At 48.3% G+C, this 20,904-nt stretch overlaps 1 protein-coding gene across 7 annotated transcripts in view; it reads right to left on the minus strand.

Moving 5' to 3' along the window:
• Positions 1-4,096: 4,096 nt before the first annotated feature.
• The window catches only part of LOC128915582 (caspase recruitment domain-containing protein 19-like), a 72,037-nt gene continuing 55,229 nt past the window's right edge, over positions 4,097-20,904 (minus strand). For 4 of the 7 annotated variants that reach the window (XM_054216132.1, XM_054216130.1, XM_054216135.1 and 1 more), the window contains 5 exons: positions 19,523-19,665; positions 17,432-17,585; positions 13,042-13,101; positions 11,090-11,161; positions 4,097-9,372 (listed from right to left, as the gene is read on the minus strand). In XM_054216132.1, coding sequence (XP_054072107.1) covers positions 9,260-9,372; positions 11,090-11,161; positions 13,042-13,101; positions 17,432-17,585; positions 19,523-19,665 — 542 coding nt within the window. In that variant the 3' untranslated portion in view covers positions 4,097-9,259. The other 3 variants (XM_054216131.1, XM_054216133.1, XM_054216134.1) reach the window with 3 other exon arrangements.

The raw sequence follows: 20,904 nt of genomic DNA on the forward strand, positions 1-20,904 counted from the left end.
AAAAAAACCAGGTTTGAAAGCCCTGCATCACACAGCCGCCCTGGTAAGTCTCATCCCAACATCTTGAAGGGATCACGGTTATCAAACAGAGATAGCGAATAGATATCAACTAGGGATAGCAAATAGACATCTTTCAACCTGCTGTCACCATTACTCCATTACTATTTTGTTTAATTTGCGTGTCCCCTGCGCTTGCAGAGACAGGGTGTGATGGAATAACAAGTTTTCTTGTTCATGTTTCCAGAGTCAGGACCAGCCCGGACTCATCCGGGGCTGAATTTCCTCCAGCTCCGAAGGAGGGATTTCCCTCCTACTTGTTTGTTTTCCCAACGGCTCCGTGCTGGGTCGGGCAAGTTTTGGCCGTGCCCCACAGTGCTCCGGGAATACCCTGAAAGACGCCTTTGCATCTCTTTCATAGAAAACTGCTATCCAAATTATTATTTTGATTAATAATTATAATTTTTGCTGTCACTTTACCTGTTGTACCTGGCCTTTGGCTTCGGTTCCTACCTGCCGTAAACTGTCTTCCTACCTCCCGGCAGGACGGGGTGAAGGCAGCAGTGATAAGTCAGGGTGGCCCCGAGCCAGCCCCGGGAAGCGCCGGTGGGAGCTCAGAGCGAGCGACGAGCCGCCCCTCACCTCCAGGGCCTCCAACCAAGAGGCCTTGCTGCTTAACCATAAACCGCTATAAAACTGAAGCAGAGCAGGCACGGAGTGGTGTGTGACTGAAGGGTGGGAGAAAAAGCTCCTGTGTTTGCTTTAGAAAGGCTCCGGGTGAGAGACTCAGCAGCAAGTCCAGCCCCAGGCTCACAGCGACGGGACAAGGAGGTCCCTCTGCAGGACCCTCAACCCGCCAGAGCGCTGCCAGCGTGGGTGAGGGGTGCGGCGGGAGCTGCCAAGGGCAGAGGAAAGGGCCCGTTTGGAGCCTGTAACGCCCCTGGAAGCCTCGGGCACAGCCTCTGCTCGTCTGTGCGCAACGGGTTCGGTTTCGCATTTGAAAATCGTGATGAATTCCGTATTTTCCTCTGTTGGCCCGCGGGGAAAAGCGCGAGAGCGGAGCTGCGGCTGCTCACTGCCACTTAGTGCAGCACGGCGCCTCTCCCACCCCTCGCTGCCCCCCAGCAGCAGCCCAGGCCGTGCGTCACCTGTACCCCAGCCCGGGGCGCTCCGTGCCCTCCTGCCGGCTTCTTTGGCTGGAGAAAGGGGCAGGAAACGCCAGCTCTGCTCAGGAGCCGCCCCGTGGGTTTGACACCCGTGAATTTTAAAAACGTGTTGCCCTTCCAAGCGAGGACAAGACCCAGGTGGGAACTGGTAGGATGGAGAGCGCGGGTTGTTTTGGCCTTCTCCCTCCACTTTGCGCTTGGGAACCTTCTTAACGAAACGTTATTACAAGTGAAACAGCCAGGCAAGTGGAAAGGTCACCTCGGGACACAGGAGGGGTGGGAGAGCGTCACGGAGGGAGTGACGCCCCTCACGCACAGAGAGAAGCAGCAATACATTTATTGATATAAAACAGGTATTTAATGAAGTTTGATAGTAAATGGGACAGTGTTTTGACAAGGTTCGGGATGGCGAGGCACGCTTGGTTATTTACCGCGTAGAGGACAGGGAGAGAACTGCCAGGGAGACCCTCCCGTTGGGACCCCCCGGCTTTCTAAACGCCTTCTCCGAGGAGTCCGGGTGAGCTGGATCCAATCCCAGTCTCAGACTTGGCCAACGGTTTATATCCAAAGGATTGTATATGCACAATCAATCCTTCGTAACACGTAGCTGAGATTCCAAAGTTTAGCACGCTGTTAGTCACCTACCCAGGATCTGCTGGGGCAAGGAGGAGCTGGAGGAGCGACCCTGAGCGGTGCCCCTGCTCCTGTCCCTGGCGGGCAGGAGAGCTCAAAGGGCCCTTGGGCTGTCCACTACTCCTGGGGGTGAGACGACTGACCTACAGTCGTTTTTGCGTATTGACCACAGTCCCGGCATTGCTCGAGTTAGCCCGTGGCTGTCGTGTTGTGACCCCTCTCCCCGAAACCACGCTGGGCCACCGCCATCGGCTGCAGCCGTCGCGACCAGGTGCCCCCAGTAGGGCCCCCACGGGCGGCTGTCGCTCGGGCAGGGGTACAGGGGATAAAGGTCAGGTCGGGGAACAGGGAGGGGGAGCCCCCGGTCACAGAGGGGGCTGAGCTCTCCCCGGGCACCCATGGGAGCAGGACAACGCTCCTCTTCCAAAGATTTCCAGTGTGCTTCTGGGTGGCTTTTCTGCTGTGGGTGGCTTTTTTTCCTCCACAGAGAGATGAGAAGCGTAACCCAGCTGTCGCCCGCCATTATGGATCAGGCATCCGATTTTCAACCTCTGCTAGGGATTTTAAAATTAACTTCCTCCACCCAGACGCAGGAAAAATAACCTTCGCTCTCTCCCTGTCTGTAATGTGGGGCTGTGGCGTTCGGCAGGGAGGCGGTGGCCGGGACCAGGCCGCGCTGCCATCAGTGCAGCGGAGCCAGCGGGTGTGAGAGCCGCGGGATGGCACGGAGCATCCTTGGGATGGCATGGAGCATCCTCAGGATGGCACGGAGCATCCTCGGGATGGGCTGCGGCGCCGGGCACTGCAAAAACCCCAGGGGAGCTGAAACTGGGGGTTAAAAGAAAAGGGAAAAAATCCCCACCTGAGGGTCACGAAATATTTTGCTACTGAAAACGAGAGGACTTGATATGGGTCGCGCTGTGGGGACGCATCTTGCCAGTTATTTATTCAGGCTTTATGTGCCGTGGCGCTCCGGCTGCCGGCATCTGACATCCCCTGTCACCAGTTCATGAAGCGCAGAACCGAGTCTGAAAGGTTTTTGCTTTACAAGGCACAATTTTATTAAAGATTTATCAACAGCAGCAGGACAGAAAGTTTTTCCTTGCAACCGCAGTGTATAGTGGCCTGTGCTCCAAAATAGAAAGGGCAGGTCAGGATTCACCCGAAATGCTCTTTCATGCCAAAGCAGCAACGCTGCACGGAACAGAGAGGGGCTGCTGCACGCCTGCCTCACCTCCAGCCACCGGTTTCACTTCTGTTCGGCATTAATGTCCCTGTGAAGCGGACAAGTTGGAGCTATAATGAAAATTACCCCCTCCCCCAAATCCTACAGTTTCGTAGCTTCATCGAGCTGCCTTTTCGCTCACATCAAAACCGTGGTGACGTCCACGGAGAACCGCTCTGCACCGGCGCCTTCTCCGGGCACCAGGCACAAGACCTCCGCTCCGCAGTGGCAGAGGGTCGGGCACTGCACGCCTGCTCAGCACAGACGCGTGCGTGTCCTCCCGGTAACGCCGCTCCTCTCCCTCTTCCCCCGAAGAGCCACGCGCCAGACAGCAGGAAAGGGGGGGAGAGACTCTTGTTCCAACCCATCAGGCAGAGACACTCCAAAGGATGAGGAGGACCTCTCTTGGGGATCAACAAGAGACCCTCCTCCGTTGATGCTGACAACCCAACTCCTGTTTAACAGCAGCGTTTCGTGTGCCACGCGAAGGCGCCGAGGCTCTGGGGTTCCTCTTGGCCCCCAAAGGAAGCGCCGCAGCCGGGGATACAACCCAGGCTGTGCGTAAGCGGCTGCCCCCGAAGCTTCATGTTGCTTTGGTAGGATCCTTACCACCGCCCGGAGCAGCACCCGGGCTAGAAGATGCCCCTTCGCAGTTTACCCAAAAGAAGCGGCTGGTAACGAATTTGTCCGCGTGTTTTTCTTACCTGAAGTCCCTTTTTGGGTGGTCAAAATAACCCTTAAAATCACTCTTGTGTTAAAGTTCCTTTACACCAAGAAGAGGGAGGCCTCTGCGCAAGTCTCGATGAGCAATGGCTCCTCGGACTACCAAAACGACCCAAAGTGAAGGTTTAACCAAAAGACACCCAGGCTTTGCACCGATGTTTGACTTCAGATCACGAAACAAGTCAAGGAGAAAAACCGCAAGGAATTTTGAAAGCAGGTGAAAGCATTAAAATTCTTGCCACAAGAGAGCAGGAGGGAGTCCGTCAGTTGCCCAAGAGCCCCCACGGGAAGGCAACATGGTGAGGGCACTTCTGGAAGGAAGTGCAAAGCATTCACTACAAGAAAAACAGCATTTTTTTTCTCAGTACAGGTTTTATTTCAATTTAATTGCCAGCTTCACCCCATTAAAAAAAAAAAAAATGCCATTCGTTTCTACAGAATTCAAGAAGACATACGTTAGGAGAAATGATTCCAAACCAGAAGGCCTGTGAAGTAGAGCGCACGGTTTGCATTTCTTCGTGTACCAGCAAGGCCGATTACACGGCCAAGGCACGGCCCCTCTCCGCAATAACGTCTGTGCACACAGAACAGCGGTGAGAAGCGCCCACCAACTGCAAATTTCTGACCAAAGGTTTTCAATGTATTACAGTATGAGGAAAAAGAAAAAAAAAAAAAAAAAAAATCCCAAGCGAAAGAAACGAAAAGAGTAACTTTGCCTCGGCAGCTTTGCAAACTCCGGCCAGCAGCTCTAAAGCAGCCCAGGCCGCCCCAGAATGACTCGTCGCGTTACTCCAGCGCTGCCTGGCAGGCACACCACACTCCACTGACGTACTTCCAGTAGCAGGCCGTCTTTAAACGGAATCGTGCAAATGCCTTGTATGACCTGTCACTTTGCTTCCCGGCGCTCCCTGCACGCAGGCGGCCCCGTCGCTCTGCCTTAACTCTTCAGCTGGCTCGGCCAGCCGTCTGCACGCTCTGCCGGGGGGTTACCGCTGCGCCCCTCTCTCCTCCTTCAACCCACAGCGCCCCGACATCACCACCAGGGCGATCGGAGGCGGTTCAGCTTTACTCTAAAGTAAAAAGCCCATTCGCAAGAAAAAAAAATCCAGGGAAGGAAGAGGATTTTTGACGGGGTATCACAGGCTGAAGAGCACGAAGCTCATCGCCCTTCCCTCCCCTCGGGGCTCACGCACAGGTTGCACAACAGCAACGGGGACGGTCCCCAGCGGGAGCCGCAGCAGCCCCGTGCGCGAGGCGCCTGCAGCAGAGCACGGGCTAAGCTGGGGGGGCAGCACCCGCGCACTGCCCCCCTCCAGAGCCCACAGCTTCTCCTCATGCACTGGGGGCTCCTCAGGCTGGAAAGAAGACGACTGAGGGGGGAGCTCATCAACGCTTATCAATACTGAAAGGGGGGGTGTCAGGAGGATGGGGCCAGGCTCTTCTCAGTGGTGCCCGGGGACAGGACAAGGGGTAACGGGCACAAACTTGAGCATGGGAAGTTCCACCTAAACCTGAGGAGGAACTTCTTTGCTGTGAGGGTGGCAGAGCCCTGGCACAGGCTGCCCAGAGAGGTGGGGGAGTCTCCGTCTCTGGAGACATTCCAACCCCGCCTGGACGCGTTCCTGTGCCACCTGCTCTGGGTGACCCTGCTCTGGCAGGGGGTTGGACAGGATCATCTCCAGAGGGCCCTTCCAACCCCTGCCATTCCGTGATTCTGTAATCTCCTTCCCCAGGGCCACGCCAGCCCCCCAGCAGAGCATCACTCACCCAGCCACCGCTTGGCCCATAGTGCCACTAAAGCCCCAACGCTGCTGATGCTGCAGGGGAAAAGCAAACATTTGACTGCTTCAATGAGACTTGCACAAGGTGAGAGAGACTATGGTGAAAACGTGGCTGCTTTTTATTAGTACATTGACCGTCTGCGGCACGAGAACCGCGGCGTTCACAAGAATGGCCTCTGTCCTCTGCACACGTAACCACCTACTGCATTTACGCAGCCAGGACAACTTCCCTGCACATAAAGTAAAGCACATTCCTAAATACCTGTACGGTTTCAGCAGCAAATGCCAAGCTACTCTTGACTTGACAGGGAAGCTGGAATTCTGCAGCTAGAGGGGCTCACCCAAGACCCTGCGTGATTTATTTCCCAGTCGATAGCACGCCTTGCCTAGAAGGACCTGCCTCCCACGCAGGTAACATGCAGGCTTCCGCCAGGAGCTGAAGATGGAGTTATCCCTTCATCTGCTGCACGGATGCACTCGCAGAGAAGTGTATTAAACCTTGGTATTCGCTCCTGAAAGAAAAACCTTCCAAGAAAAAGAACGTCTCCCAACCTGTGCCCGCGCCCAGCTTATAGCCAGCCTCACTTTTGCTTTTTAAAAAACTAGCACTGAGAGAGGAACAGATTATTTTGTATTCTTTGCTGTCAGGTCCTTCAACTAAAACACTGGGATGAACCAAGGCTCATTTTTCCTCTCTGCTCCCAGCCCCAACCCTGGGGATAGCTGGATTTTTGGTTTGTTTTTTTTTCCCCCGAGAGGCATCCTCATCTCAAGCAACCCCAGAAAGGGAAGAAACAGAGCCACAGCCTTTAGTGAACTTTCCTACCCCATATGGTTTTCAAGGCTCGAGAAAGTCGCTTGGTGTAAAGAACCGGGAGGACCACGTCCTGCTGGGGCAGCTTTAGCGTCCCGAGAGGGCTCCTGGCACCGCAAGGCGTCCTTGAACCAGCAGATTCTCACCTTCAGCTTAAATAAGGCACCGGTAACGTCTGTAGGTTTCGGTAACAGCTCACAACAATTTGCAACCTGTTATTCAAAGGGCAACACGGTGGATAATCCGAACGGAGAGAACCTGCCCAGCAGCAACAAGGCCTCCGTTTCTGCTTTAAAATGAGATGTAACTGTTGCGATTACTTTGAATAATGTTTTCTTGTGTAAAATGGGATACCGTTCCCCTAACGAGGTTTCAAAAGTGTCTTCAAGGCAAAAATTTAAAACCCCTTTGGATTTCAGAGGTATTTTTTTCTAGTCCCTTGAAAAGAAGCTGCTATAGGAGTTAAGCAGCAGTGAGGAAAGGGACATTTAATTTCAAACGTTACGAATTAGAGCTGGTTTGCTGGAGGGAAAAACCGACCTGTTGTCACCTTAAACACAAGGCAAGGCAGAGAGAAAACAACCGAACATAATTAAAGGCCTTCCCAAGAGGGAAGGCAGCACAAGAGCAGCTCGTTGTGTAACTAGGGCGGCAGAGCCTTGTGGTCAGCCGGTTCTGCAGAAAACGCACCCAGCTCTGTCACCTTCTTCTCCCTAGTAAGGGTCCCCGTGAAGATCAGATCGAAGAGACGCAAGAGCTGGTAGGGCGGAGGCAGGGGAAAAGAAGTCCGAATAAACTGCGCCGCTGGGTGTTACGTTGTTCACATGGTGTTGGTCTCACGCCGTGTTTTACACGGCAGCAATCAGGCTCTCGAGCCTTTACAATATCCCTCGGCCCACCGCTGATCTCGGGGGACGCCTGCCCGTCTACGCAGAAAACTCTTCTGCCAAGTGCTGCCCAGTGATGCTGGGGGAGCTGCTGGGGAAACGCCGGCTCTGCGGCCCAAGGAGTGGCCACAGCTGGGCAAAAATAGCCAGGGCTGCTGTCACCTGGCAGGCGGAGGCACCGCCAGCAGCGTAAACCCGCCAACAGGGAGCTCGGCTACCCGGAGTCGGAATAAAGACTTCATCAAGTGGCTCATGCTGAACTTACAGCGTGGCTGGAGCGTTACCCATGCAGCCCGTCTGATTTCACCCGGGTGTTTCGGGGCGAGCCGCGCTCACACCAGCAATGGCCACGAAGACGCACCGTCCGTTCTCGAGATTTGACCTAATGGAGACCGCGGCTGCCTCTCCGTGGGGTTGGCTCGCATCCCAGCCACGCTCCAATGCCGTACGTAAAAACATTTTACCAGAACAGCAGGATCCGGTTCCTCTGAGCCCTTTTTCATCTCTCAAGACACTTCCTGCAAATACCCTTTGGGCCTTTTATTTGAAAATTTGTCCCTGCACCCACTTGATACGATGTCGGATGAGCATTGTCCTGGAAGGAAATACAGTTATCACGAGACGACCTGCTTTGGAGGAGGAGATGACATTTTTATAGCACGAATGAAGTTTAAAGTGGGAATACAATTTTCAGTCTGACGGTTTCGAGAAAACCACTCCAAATGACTGAAGATTTGGCACGGCATCCTCCGGTGCATGGTAACTTGTCACGTCGCCGCAGCTTTTATTCAGGTGACATTTGAGCTGAGCTGGGAATCTCTTCGCTCAGTCCGTGAATGAAGAGCCACAACGATTCCTTCTCACCAAGTACGGGGACACGGTCTCCCCAAGCTCCTTACACTCTTGAGTGGGCAACTGGAGAACTATCCACCGAAAACGCCACTTCTCACAGCCAGTTGAGAACGCCTGCGCCTCCCGCCTGGGAGGGGAAAAGCCCTTCGTACTGAGCCAGGCAGGAGCCAGCCAAGAAACCTTCACTTGCAGCCCTGACTCCCTGCACCTCCCTCAAGAATTTTAGTCTTACGTTGGCTTCTGCAAGTTTTTCAGGTTTCAACTCACAGAAGAAAACCATCCCATCATAACATGACGTTACGAGTAACCTCAGGCTCTTCAAGTATATATATTTTTGGCCATTAAAAAAAGCCCCATGTCATGGCACTTAAGTCCCTGCAAAGTATCTTGGATTGCTTCAGCTTCTTACGTCTACAGACTGCAAAACACTTCACTGGAAAAGCTAAATAAATCTGAAAAATCTTCTCGGTAGTTTGAAGTGCTTCAGATGAGACATTCCAGTCCCTGGGATCCTCCGCGAGCTGGGAACCAGCCTGCACCAGCTCCAGCAACATTCAAACCACGGCCAACAGCTGAGCGGGCACGGGAACAAGGCCGGCCGGGAGGAGGCGTGAGCAGGAGAAGGAGAAAGCACGGCAAGTCCTAGGCACACACAAAGGCAACCGGCACGGATAAACTTCATAGGTGCCAGTGCCCACCTGAGCTCAGGCAGTGAGAATAAAGGATCCAGACAAAACAGACAGTCCTGAGATGGAGATCCATTTCTTGGTAAGGCTTTGAGCGTGTGTGGTTTTTTTAAGTGCTTTTCTTAAATTAATTATCACGAAAGACAGGCTAGCATTCTTTAAACAGTTGTGATCCTTCATTCCAGTATAAAACACGCAGGCAAACATGGCTTAAGACCCATGATTACTTAGGATATCATTGTAAAGTTTGTATTAAAAATATTTTATAACCAAATGATAAATATTTTAAAATAAGCAATTACAAAAATAAATGGTCCGTTCCCATAAGGAAGGACGTATATAGCTGAAACTCTGAATACATCTTGTGGCAACACAATTATTCATGAAGCTAGTTAATAAAATCTTTGGTATGAGCGTATAGTACATTAATATTCATGCACCGTTGTCTTCCCCTGGCAGGTACACTGTACAGACAAGTGAAGAGGCAGCTTTTCCTCAATTTCTTGATAGGTCTTCCAAATACAACATACAAATATTTCTAACGTGTCTTCCTATGATAATAGGAGAAAAGCCCAAGATTCTCCTGGCTCTTCCTATGACTTTCGCATCTAAAACAGAAACGAAGATGGGAGGAAAAGGAGTAAGTGAACACAGTGATGACTCATTCTAGCTAGGAAGCAGCATCTATAAAAAATAAAAATCAGTTTCAAAAATGACTCGAGAGGAAAGCCCGTTTCCTTCAATATCGTATACACCAAGTGCCAAGACAGGATAACGATGAATCTGTTGGGATTCATCGCTGCAATTTCAGACCCAGGAAGAGGAGACCATTCCTGAGTTAGGTAAGGGGGCAGCTTTACACCTGAGCAGAGCACCAGACGGTGCAAGCCCGGAACACCACAGCCAGGTCTGGTGGCCCTGTTACACATGGGGCATTGAGACCCCGCAGGTACAGGAAAGAGCATCAAAAACTGCACAAAAAGAAAGAGCCTTGGAACAAAAGGCTTTGAGAGCTTTGGTTGGTAATTTTAGCAAAGTGAAGACTGAGAGATGACTTCAGGCATGAGGACCTCCACAGGGAGAAAATATGAAATGTCAGCTGGCACAGAAACAAGGGGCTAAGAGGGTCTGCAATCTGGTGGAGAAAGGCTCAACAGAAATGACACGCTGCAGCTGAAACCGGTTTAAATTGAGAACAGGACACACACTTCTAATGCTACGGCCAATTAACTGGGGTCACGGGAAGCGATGGATTGTCTGGCATTTTGGTATCAGTCCTTGAATGCTTTTCTGAAAGTGCTTCTACTAAATGCTGGTGATGGAACCTGATGAAGGGAAGTGATGGCAGCTAAGGAAACGCATGAGTTAGCCTCCAGGGTCTCACGGTTCCCTTTTAGCCTTAGCTCATGGACAGTCCAGCTGAGGGACTCTGATGTGGGAACAAAGGGTAACACAGCCCAGACTCTCACGTCACTTGAAACGTCCATGAACTGGTGCTACTGTAGCCTACAGCTCTGGATAGAAATTAGTAAAGAATGTCCAACTGTAACTGCTGTGACTGGGGCGTGAGAAGCAGAAGGCTTCTCCAACATCCAAACGGAGTCTAGGTCCCGCTCCCCACCTACCATGTGAAGACTGGCACTTCCCACAGCACCACGCGAAGGCTCGAGAGCAAGTGACACCTCTGAATCAGCCGCTCTCTGCCCCTGGCTCTCTCCCACTAGCGCTGACTCACCGCTTCGCTGAAAGGTGACCCGTGTGGATGCATCGACACTCTTTCTGCTAAGGGCTGCTGCTCTCGGGGCAGCGCTGGGCGAGTGGAAGGGAGGGCTGTGGAGAGGAAGAGGAGCTCTGCTCTGCTGCTGCCGCCGTCAGCAGGCGGCTTTCAGCCAAGGGGAAGAGTCAACGCCCAGAGCCAGCAACAGGGGCAACGGCTGCAGCTGCTCGGGCTCAGCAAATCCAGCCAGCGTCCTCCAGCCCCGGCACTGGCCGTGCTTCGGCCAGCTCCCAAGGGATGTGGAAGCCAGAAGGTCTGGGTCTTTTCCTGCCTCACAACTGCTGGGAACCATGACCCATTGCTATAGCAACAGGATCTCACATGACTGCAGTCTTTAAAAAGAGCCCCTATTTGTGACATCCTCTGTAGGCAAACTATCCTTTATATCTCAGCACGTCTGAAGCGCAATTTGTATCCTGACCTCATTAATGAATGAAGACATCTTGACCCACTCTGTTAAGGAAGCCACGTTAGATCAAGAGGTGCGTTGCTCTCCTGTCACGTGCTAACGTAAGGCAACCAAGAGACAAAACCCCGGAGTCCATTACCTGAGTTACAGCAATACCAAAATATCGCAAATCCTGCAGCAACGCTAAAACAAGCGAGGAAAAACACCGGACCTAAAGAAAACGAAAAAGAAAACACATTAAGACAGAACAGAGCAGTGGAAGTTTAGCTCAGTTCATAAATCATCAATTGCTATTAATATGCGTAATTAAGGGTATTCAAATGAAGCTAATACATTCACAATTATGTATGTTCTGTAGCTAATGTGCTGTGAAGCACATTTACTATACTGCAATTAATTTTTACTACAGCTGCTTTGACACCACTCACTGTTCGCCTCTCTTCGTCTACCCATATCCTATTAAATGGAAGCGAAAACTTCCTTAGATGTTTTCCTGCTCCAAAAGTTTGTGCAAAACCCCCTTTAAACACTACAACAAAATACTAACCAGACTACTGGGACCTCACCACACAGCGCAGTATTTTACTCCATAAATAGCCCCCACCGGGCCAATGCACTGCCTGTGGTAAGAGTCCATCGTATGAGACTGCAGTCCCTTAGAAGCAGACTTTTAGGGTTTTCTTTTTTCCCCACAGACGCTCCACAAATGCCACTTTCATGACAAAAGCAAATATTCTTGCCCCTGTTTCCAGTTCTGCTGGAAGCTGAAATGCACAACCACCCCCCCCCCCCGCCCAAACCAAATCTCCCACCGGGAACGTTTCCTTCACGTGCCCGCCTGGAATTATATGCAGTTTAATGCTGATGTTCAACATTGATGTTCAGTAAAACCTTTCTAATTCATACTTAGCTGCAGACAAAACCTCATCAAGATTTATATCTGCTTCTTTATTGCCTAATATTCTATTTGTATTTACCACTTTGCCGTGAATATAGCTACAATTAAATTGCACCTGTCAATTTAAGGACAAACGTGCCGCAGACTTAACAAATTAGCGGAGCTGACCACGCGTACAATGACATGGAGAGAGAGCAATGGAGCAAGGACTCGGGTGGAATCTCCCCGCGAGGGCGGCCAGCAGCTGGACAATCTCCAGTTGGGAGGCCAGCTCTTGCATCAGCATGAGTAAGAACAGAAATTATTTCCTTTTCTTATTTCCAAGCGCTTTCCCTGTTCTTCCCGTCCTGTTACGCTGCAGTCAGCAGTAGCGATGGGAAAAATCTGAATAGCAATTTGGCTCGATATTCAAAGTGACAACAGCACGGGCCAAAGCACACATTGAGTTAAACCGCGTTTCTGCCCCTCGTCTCAGTTCTCTCTCAGGGCAAAACTGCCAAAAAGGCACAGCTCGTAGAAGCTGCTTTTATTCTCTCCTAATTGTGTTCAAACTTCTAAATGAAATACCAAATAAGCTTCAATGATAAAATAGCTCATTACAAATTTTGAAAATTCTTCAGCTTTCTTTCAGCTCTTCAATTCCTTTTCAAAATAGCTTTCAGTTAATAAAATATTTGCCTCTGGAATCTGTGCATGGAGCAGAGGAAGGGGAAAAAAATTAACGTGTTTTCCTAAGGAAAATATATTTAAGTTCACCCTTGCCCATCTTCCTTTCCGTCTTTGTTTTCAAATGATTTGTACTTAAATGGAAAGCTTAAAGGAACTGACAAATTTTGAAAGTTACATAAAAAAATCATCGATGACTTTATGCAAAATGACATCAGCAGCAGATGAACAGACCTTACTATTCAAGCACTGAAGAAACAGTGCCAGGAAGAGCTTAGCTATAACAGTGTACGTAAAAATACGGTTGTAAATATTGATTAAACTCTACAGTCTCCTGAATTTCCTGGCACTGGTTCCCTCAACAGCAGCTCAGTATGCTCCCCTCCACTAATCCCACTTAACTTGTGACAGTAAAGACATCATAAAACAAACTATTTGTTACATGAAATGCAAATTACATGAGAAAACAAATTGCATCATAATCTGAAAAGCCATTCCATCCGGTGACACTTTATGCATTTATTTACCCCTGTCATTTAGCATATATTTCTCCTTGTCAGTGTCTATCTCTGTGGAATCTGTGGTTTCTAGAAATAAAAGCAACACACAAAAAGTTAGTACTCAGCTCAAGCAAACAAACAAACTTAATCAGCACACGCAAAACTGTGCAAAACAACACATTTCAGAAAAAAATCCGATTTTGACATAAAATATGAACCCCTCCAAAGGTAAGTCATCGCTGCAGTTAAATCTGGATACATGTCGATCAAAAGACATAGGCATATAGTCATCGGAGCGACACCTCCCATCCAGTGAAGCACTGACCGCATCAGTAACGTTACACTTGCTGCCCAAGGGAGGAAAGCAGGAGCTAATCCTTCCAAAATGCCAGAAATTTTCATTGTAATAAATACAAACTATTTGTTAATGTATGAGCTAATCTGAAAACACCCCCGTAATGTAATGCGTCACCTTTCTCTCTGTTCTCGAGTGAATCTCTGGGCATTGATGGACCTGGCAGATGAAGCACTTGGAACAAACTGCTTGGCGCAGGTTATTTATCTAAATTCTGGTCTCAGCGAAAGACACGAACAGCTTCTTTGAAAGTCTGGAGGTACTGTGTGCTGACATTTGGCGCAAATAATTTTTGCCTCTATCTTTCTGCAAATTCCAGTAGAAAAGGAGGTGGACCTTAAGACAAGGTGTTCAGCAGTTAGCAGCAATAAAGCTGTTTCTGCTTTGGGCAGAAAGACCTGCGGCTCTTTTAGGGGTGCCTCTGCCATAGAGATGTGGAGATAACTGTCTGCAGAACACGCGGGCGACACCAAAGAGCACCGCTGTCGCCACAAACGGCAGAGGGATTCCTTTCCTTTAATGCATCGTGAATCTGCAGAACAACTTCTTTAGCCAAACCTCTGTGGTCAAGAGAGTTAAAAAAAAAAAAAGAAAAAAGAAAAAAGTGAGAGCTCCATAGAAAAGAATTTGAGACTGTTGGGTTTCATCCGATTTCCTTCTTCTATGTGACAATCTGGACAAACCTAGGTGACAAAGGTGTCATCTATGTGACAAACCGAGGTGAGGTGCCTTGGAAAACCACCCTGTGCCCCAGTTCGGCAAAGAGAACCTGCCATCAGCCAGCATTAGATGGCGAACATCCGTCTACCCTGCTATACGTCCCTCTCGCTGGGGGGAGAGGGTATGGCGTTCAAGCAGAACAGGAACATCTGAAGCACTCTGCTGCAAAGCTTGCGAGCCGCCGAAGCAGAAAGGGCTGCTGCAAAGCCCGGCGCAGCGCACTCTGTGTCAATGGCCATCTCACACTGCCGGCCCGTTTCGGGGCTGCCCTCGCTAAGAAATCCTCACGTCTCACAGGACAGCACGGCCAAATCTCTGCCCTTTCATCAGGCTATTGCTGCGTGGGGCCGATCTCATCCCTCATCTTTCTAGTCTCTGTCAGCATTGAGAGAGATAAAGGCATTTTCTGAGTCATTTGGAAGATCCTGGTTGGTTTCAGTAGCTCTGAAGTCGCCCGTGCCATGTGCCTCAGCCACCCTCTAGTGGGAATTCTCAGACATTACCAAACATTTCACTTGCAGTATCATACTTGAGGCAAAGAAATTTTCTTCTAGCACAAATTTCGAGGTTGTTTTAAATATGAAAAAGAAATCTTTGAAAGGATTTCCTCTGTAGAAAACATCTGTCGTACGTACAGCTGCATGTAATCTATTACAGAACTCTGTCCTGGCCACAGATCATCGGTGTCCTCATCAATAATTTCTCCAGGGGTTTTTAACGCTGCTTGTTTCGGTTCAATCTGAAAAAGTCCCCATGTTAGGGATTCCCTTTTTTCTTCACATTTACGAATTCTAGTGTCAATTCTGTAAATGCTCAGTGCTAAATCTGACCAATTTAACAACTACTGCTACAAGTAACATTTAAGTAACACAAAACCTGTACATATTAGAGGTCGGAAGGATAATGCCTTTAATATTCAAAAGGTCTGAGTTCACTCAAATGAGAAATAACACCTCCTATCAAAAAGGGAGCTTTTCCTGAAGAATAAAATTGTTTGCAGTTTTAGCTTAAAATGCTGCACAGATGTTTATCGACCAGAATGCAGACATCTGGTTTAGTTACAGAACTCCTAAGAAGCAGCAAATCCATTAACACAATCATCTCATTATTTCCTTCTCAGGTCAATCTAACGGAAGGGCAGAACCTCAGCTGGAGTAGTATTTTAACTCCGTTAAACTACTGTCATTGTTCTGAGGGCGACAGCGTAAGAGAGTATATCGAGACACAGAGAATTTAATGACTTACGATGGTTACTGGGGTCCCCCTGCATAACGCAACCGCAGCAAAACAGCTTCGAGGCACCACAAAGTGAAGTGAAGTGCTTCGAGCGCACGCACTTGTTATGCGCAGTCTGACCACGAGAAGCCCTAACCCTGCCTACTCGTGTGGCTACCCGAGTAAAAGCTCTCAGAAATGACCACGTAAATCACGTGCAAAGACGAGCAGGCTTATGTGCCAGCTAAAAGTGAAAACATCACGCGGACACTCTACACAAGTGTCCTTTCAGCTGGTTTGTCCAGGCGTGACAATGGCACGAGGCGGTGTGAGACTTCAGCTCCCCAACATCTGCAAAACTTCCAATGTGAGTTTTACAGGTACGGACGAATTCGGTCCTAGTACCCAACTGAATTCAGACTGTCTACAGGGGATGCAGTCAGGCCTTGGCTGCTGTGTACACCTATGTTAAGATAAATTTTCAGCAAAGGCTTGTATCAACAGAGCTCAAACTCTTAAACCATCAACACACTCTTCAAATTTTATTCTTAGTGACTACACTAAGACTTCTTAAGTTGCTCTTAATGAATAAAGGCTGTCTGCTGCCTTCTAGTCAGCCTGGCAGAAAAACCTGTCGCTCTTGAGCTCTACCCAAGCAAAAATGAGAGAGCCAAGACTATTTGATGTAAGAACCTGTTCCCCCAAAGGGCATGACTTCTGCAAGGGGAATATCACATCAAAAGCACCGCCTTAAAGCTGCTGCGAGGCTGAATCAACTGGGACTTGTGCTCCTCTGAGATTCTGAGGCAGGGATGGGCCCCGACTTCCCCAGTTCAAGACGGTTCATGTCTGGATGCGGAGACCTGCGGTAACTTTGCAGCCTCCCTGGGCAGGCAGGGAAATGGTGCAGCCTTCCACTGCTGTGTAGTTGTGCTGGGTAGATACAAACCTTTTCCTTCAAAATGAAAGGCAAAACAAAGCTGGACAACGCAGTATCTTCAAAGGTAATTACAATTTTACACGCCGTTTTCACTCCAGAAATAAAAGAGGTCTAACTGTTTTTTTTTAAAACCTATGGACTTTCAGTGTAACGGTTTGAATCTCACTGGAGTTTGACCCATGCGTCTAAAATTTCCCCAGGGCACGTAACTGTGGAGTTTTTTACAACTAGAAATCAATTGGCCAGTGAAGCGTTAGCGCTGTTAGATACTAGGTAAGAATTTCTTAAACTGCAGGCCCTTTGCAGCTTCATTAACTTAAATGTGGGAGCTTTTCCCTCAAGCTCCTCAAGACATTTCAGTATGTGGGATGCCTGAATGTATTTCCCATCCATTTAGAACATCGTTCTTTTCTCCAATTCATTACGGGGGGGGAGGGAAGAAACACCAATGCATAGCAAGCGTTATCCCAGGTTGGCAAGCCAGGCTTGGTACTTTTCCTTAAAGAAAAGAGCTCCTTGGCAGTACAGAATCAAATCTTTTTGAGCCTCAGTCCTTCTGAAGTACATACATGTATATTTGGGGGGCAGCTTTACGGACATCGTTCAAGCCTGCCAGCTGCGCAAAACAAATCCTAAGCGATTAATATTTCATCATTGCAAGGGCCAATGAAAGCTTGCTTCACATGAAACTAGACACTAGGAGACTAGACTAGACTAGAAACTAGGAGATCTACAGATTGAGGGAAAGTCAAGCTTCTGGGCCACCGGAGTTTTGAGCTTAACGAATTTGAGGTTTTTAATGTTCTTACGTGCTAAAAGTCAGATGAAAGGCAGAGGAAACAGAACGAACCATTAAGCAGCAATGGTTATGAAGAGAAAAACTGTACTTCATACAAGTAATACCGCTTACATCTTGCACTTAAACTGTTTTAAAGATATATTTCATCTTTCAAAACAATCAAAGAGTTTTAGCCTGCCCACACTAGTCAGCAAATAACAAGAACTATGCAGTCAAATCCCCTTACGGCTTTTGGAAAATTCCAGTCACAAGACATTAATGTACACCCCAAAAATTATTTAAATAACATAAACAGGTTATTTAGATAACCTAAAACTCATCCGGATGAGGTTCTCTAATACACCGATGAGGAAATCCGCGACTCAAATCATCTTACAAATCAACTTACTCAAGACTTTCCTGCTTGGCAGGTCATTATACAGCTGTTCAGCATTGATCTGCAGAGCCCTGTAAAACTCTTGACAGTGTCTGTCTCCTTTCTTTTGAAGGTGCTTGATCAGATCTGAAAGTCTGGTATGGAGTGATGCCTTTGGATTCCTGAACTGTAAGAGAAAAGCACTCATCAGAAGAGAGATTACAACAGCTGGAGATCAATTCCACATCACTTTACAGTATGCCAGGGAGTGAAGATATGGAGCTTGGTTTATATCTGCTAAAAGAACGGGTCAAAAAAATGAGGGGAACCTAAAAAGGACACGCGTTGCAAGCAGTCTTCAAGACACTGAGCTCCATCTGGCCAGCACCCCATCACTTGATGGAGAGCATGTTGCCTCTGCCTTCCCTCATTCTTATTTCTGGCCTGATAAAGTGACTCTGCCTTTCGTGTTCTCTCTGCATTCAAAATAACATGGTACTTGCTCTTCTGCAATTTGATTCTGACAGCTGCTGGTAGAAAATATCAATAAATCTTGTAACAAAGTTTTATGTTTTCAAGTTTTCCCATAGTTGCCTAGTAATGATCACCCCAAAAGGTACTTTATCCTGCTTATATTAGTCCCAATATTGGGGTATTCATCATCCCAAGATCACGTTTCATTGTTCCCAGCACGATTGACTGCTGCATATCCAGTGCAACGTGCACAAATTCTCATTACTCGGACAACATGGCCAGCAGTTGCAGAAGGCGGCACTTTTCTTCTGTAGTCCAAAACGCGATGAGTATTAGGAGACCTTACAAAGAGAACGCAAGCGCGTACCTAGCCATACACACGTCAAACTGATTTCGCTTTACTTGGAAAATACCCAAAGCCATTCTCAGCAAAGCATTCTGCTTCAGACCAGTACAGCAGGTAACATTTGTGGTACACTTTGTTAGGATCAATTCCTGCTCGAGGGGGACCGGAATGCAGCACACCTTATGCAACACTCCTCATTCTGACAAAATTCCCACAAGGTCTACTGGATACACCGAGATTGTAAGCCTCCTAAACACTCAGAAGAGTTGCCAGAAACTTGCTTGGGCCTAGGAGAAAGCAGTTCACTTCTGTCTGCTAAGTGCAGAAGCCACAAATTACGTTTCACGATTTTTTATGCATTTATTTTGAAGCTCTTGAGGGAATGAGATGATCTTTAATTGTGCTTGTCACACTGTTTATCATAACAGAGTGGCTAGGCTGTCCTAGCTGATGATCTAGCACTGCTCTACACCACCAAAACACTATTTGTCCCCATGGAGTTTGATTATGACAGAATTAGATCTGATTTTCCTAATGTTAAAATACTGATATGCCAAAACCTCAAGGCTTGTGCAGACAGTGAGGTCAGCAGAGGGCAAGTACAAACTGTTATAAGCAGGATCTGGGAAGCTTTTAACTGACTTTAACTTTCACTCCGCCTAAGTTTAAAAGAGCTTCCTCCCTAAAAACAGCTACCCATTTTTGAAAACTTCATGCCAGGGAGCGCAGCCTTCCTCCATACACAGTGGCACCACTAAAACTCCCTCCACCCGCTTCCCCCAGCTCCCACGCTCATAGATGGGACTAACGCCCCCCTCCTCTCCCAATACTCAAAGTTATTAATCACATTAATCAGCAACTAAAACCGATTAAGCTAATATAGAGGATTTTGTGGACACAGCTGGATGCAGCACAGATCATCTGACGTGACACTCCACACCGCCTCACATGAGGAGGCAGGCATGCAGGGCATCTGGTCACACGCTGGGTGCAGTCCTGCCCCCGGAGCGGTTATAAGATAGCGTGCTCCTGCAGGCATGGCACCGGGCGGCACGGCAGGGACCCTGGCATTAGGCTGCTGCTGAAGAGAGTGCCCTCTCTCAGAACCACTTGGCACAGGGAACGTGCCAGCCCTGTGACTTCTCCTCTGATATGAGATCCCAGATACCACCGGTCAGCAAGGAAGAGGTGAGGAAAACTGGCTGCATGGGGCACCGAGTGTCAAGTCGGGAAGAGGGAAGCCGAGCTTCTGACCCGCAAAAACAATGCAACATTCAGAGATATAGAAAAATTCATCAAATTACCTTTTCTGCTTCTGCATTGGTAAGAATTTGGGGGTAGACTCGGTTAAGCTGGAGAATAATTTTATCAACCACTTGCTCGTTCAGACGGCTATTGCTTGTAAGAAAATACATGTCGTGTTGCAGCCGATGACAATACGACTGATCTAGAGATAAAACAATACAAAGAACAAACCACAGCAGTTAATCAGCAGGCCATTTTTAAATTCTGTAAATTTCCTTTTCCTAACGGCAGTAAATAGCTAAAATAAAATCACTACCATCATGTAATTTTAGAAAGCTGAACTACCTACTAGGGAAACACAACGTAGCCGTGTGCTTTGAAAGATCCACCCGCTTAAAATTACACAGATCTGAACTCCTGGCTGGTCACTTGTGCTGCATCTCACTTTCCCAAGGGAGAAGGCTGTAAATCATTTAGATGGCAATCACTGATGGATATTTAATCAAATACAGTCCTAAAGTTGTTAAATCACTGAAAATTAATTTTCTAACATTTATGAAATCAGATTATGGAGTTTAAAACTAATGTGCATTATAAATTTTGCGATGTGAATGCGTATTTCATAGAGAGAGGTTCTCTCTGATGTAGAACAGTAAAAGGACATAAATTTGGCTTCAAATTATGCACATTACTGATACTGGTATGCAGCACAGGGCTGGTCTTCGCCTGCTGCTTAGCACCCAAGGACTGCCGCAGAGCGCGGGGCGGGACGGGACGGGATGCAGAGAAGCTCGCGCAGCCAGGCAGGCACACAGGGAGCTGACTGAGCTGGAGTGATTTGGCCCTAATGTCACCCAGCTCTCAAAAAGCTCATCGCCGCCTTTTGTCTACCAGGAGACTTCAGCAACTCGCCCAGCGGAAACTGCCCAGGCTGAAACAGAACCGGAGCACCGGGAACAGCATCTCTGCCAGAGAGTCATGAAGTTTTTAGAGAAGGATTTCTACCTTCACTTCACATGAGACTGGGGAGAAAGTGCATTCAAAAAGTGGTACATTTTTACCACGAAGTACACTCAAATACCCATACAAATAAAACACATCCTTTTCTATTAACCCAAATCTCTGCAAATACACAGAGCCGAACTCGCTGTTGGTTTAGGCACCATTTCCAATTTGAAAGCAATGGATTTTGCAGGAGCGCAGCTTTCCCTATAGCTGCTTGTCTACAGTCCCTAGATTAAGATACAGGCACAGACTGGTTTCGCGGGTTACTGTGCCCTTATCAGATTTAGAAAGAGAATGTCTATGACCGACGCTGTCTGAAATAAGTGTTAAAATGTCAGTACAGCACTTTATAACCAAGCAGCACAGAAAACAAAAACAAAACACCACCAGCCCCACAACATTCCCCTTTTAAAGCAAACGTGTAGGTTTTATAGTA

Source organism: Rissa tridactyla, chromosome 10 (assembly GCF_028500815.1).
Source record: "Rissa tridactyla isolate bRisTri1 chromosome 10, bRisTri1.patW.cur.20221130, whole genome shotgun sequence".
Taxonomy (NCBI): domain Eukaryota; kingdom Metazoa; phylum Chordata; class Aves; order Charadriiformes; family Laridae; genus Rissa; species Rissa tridactyla.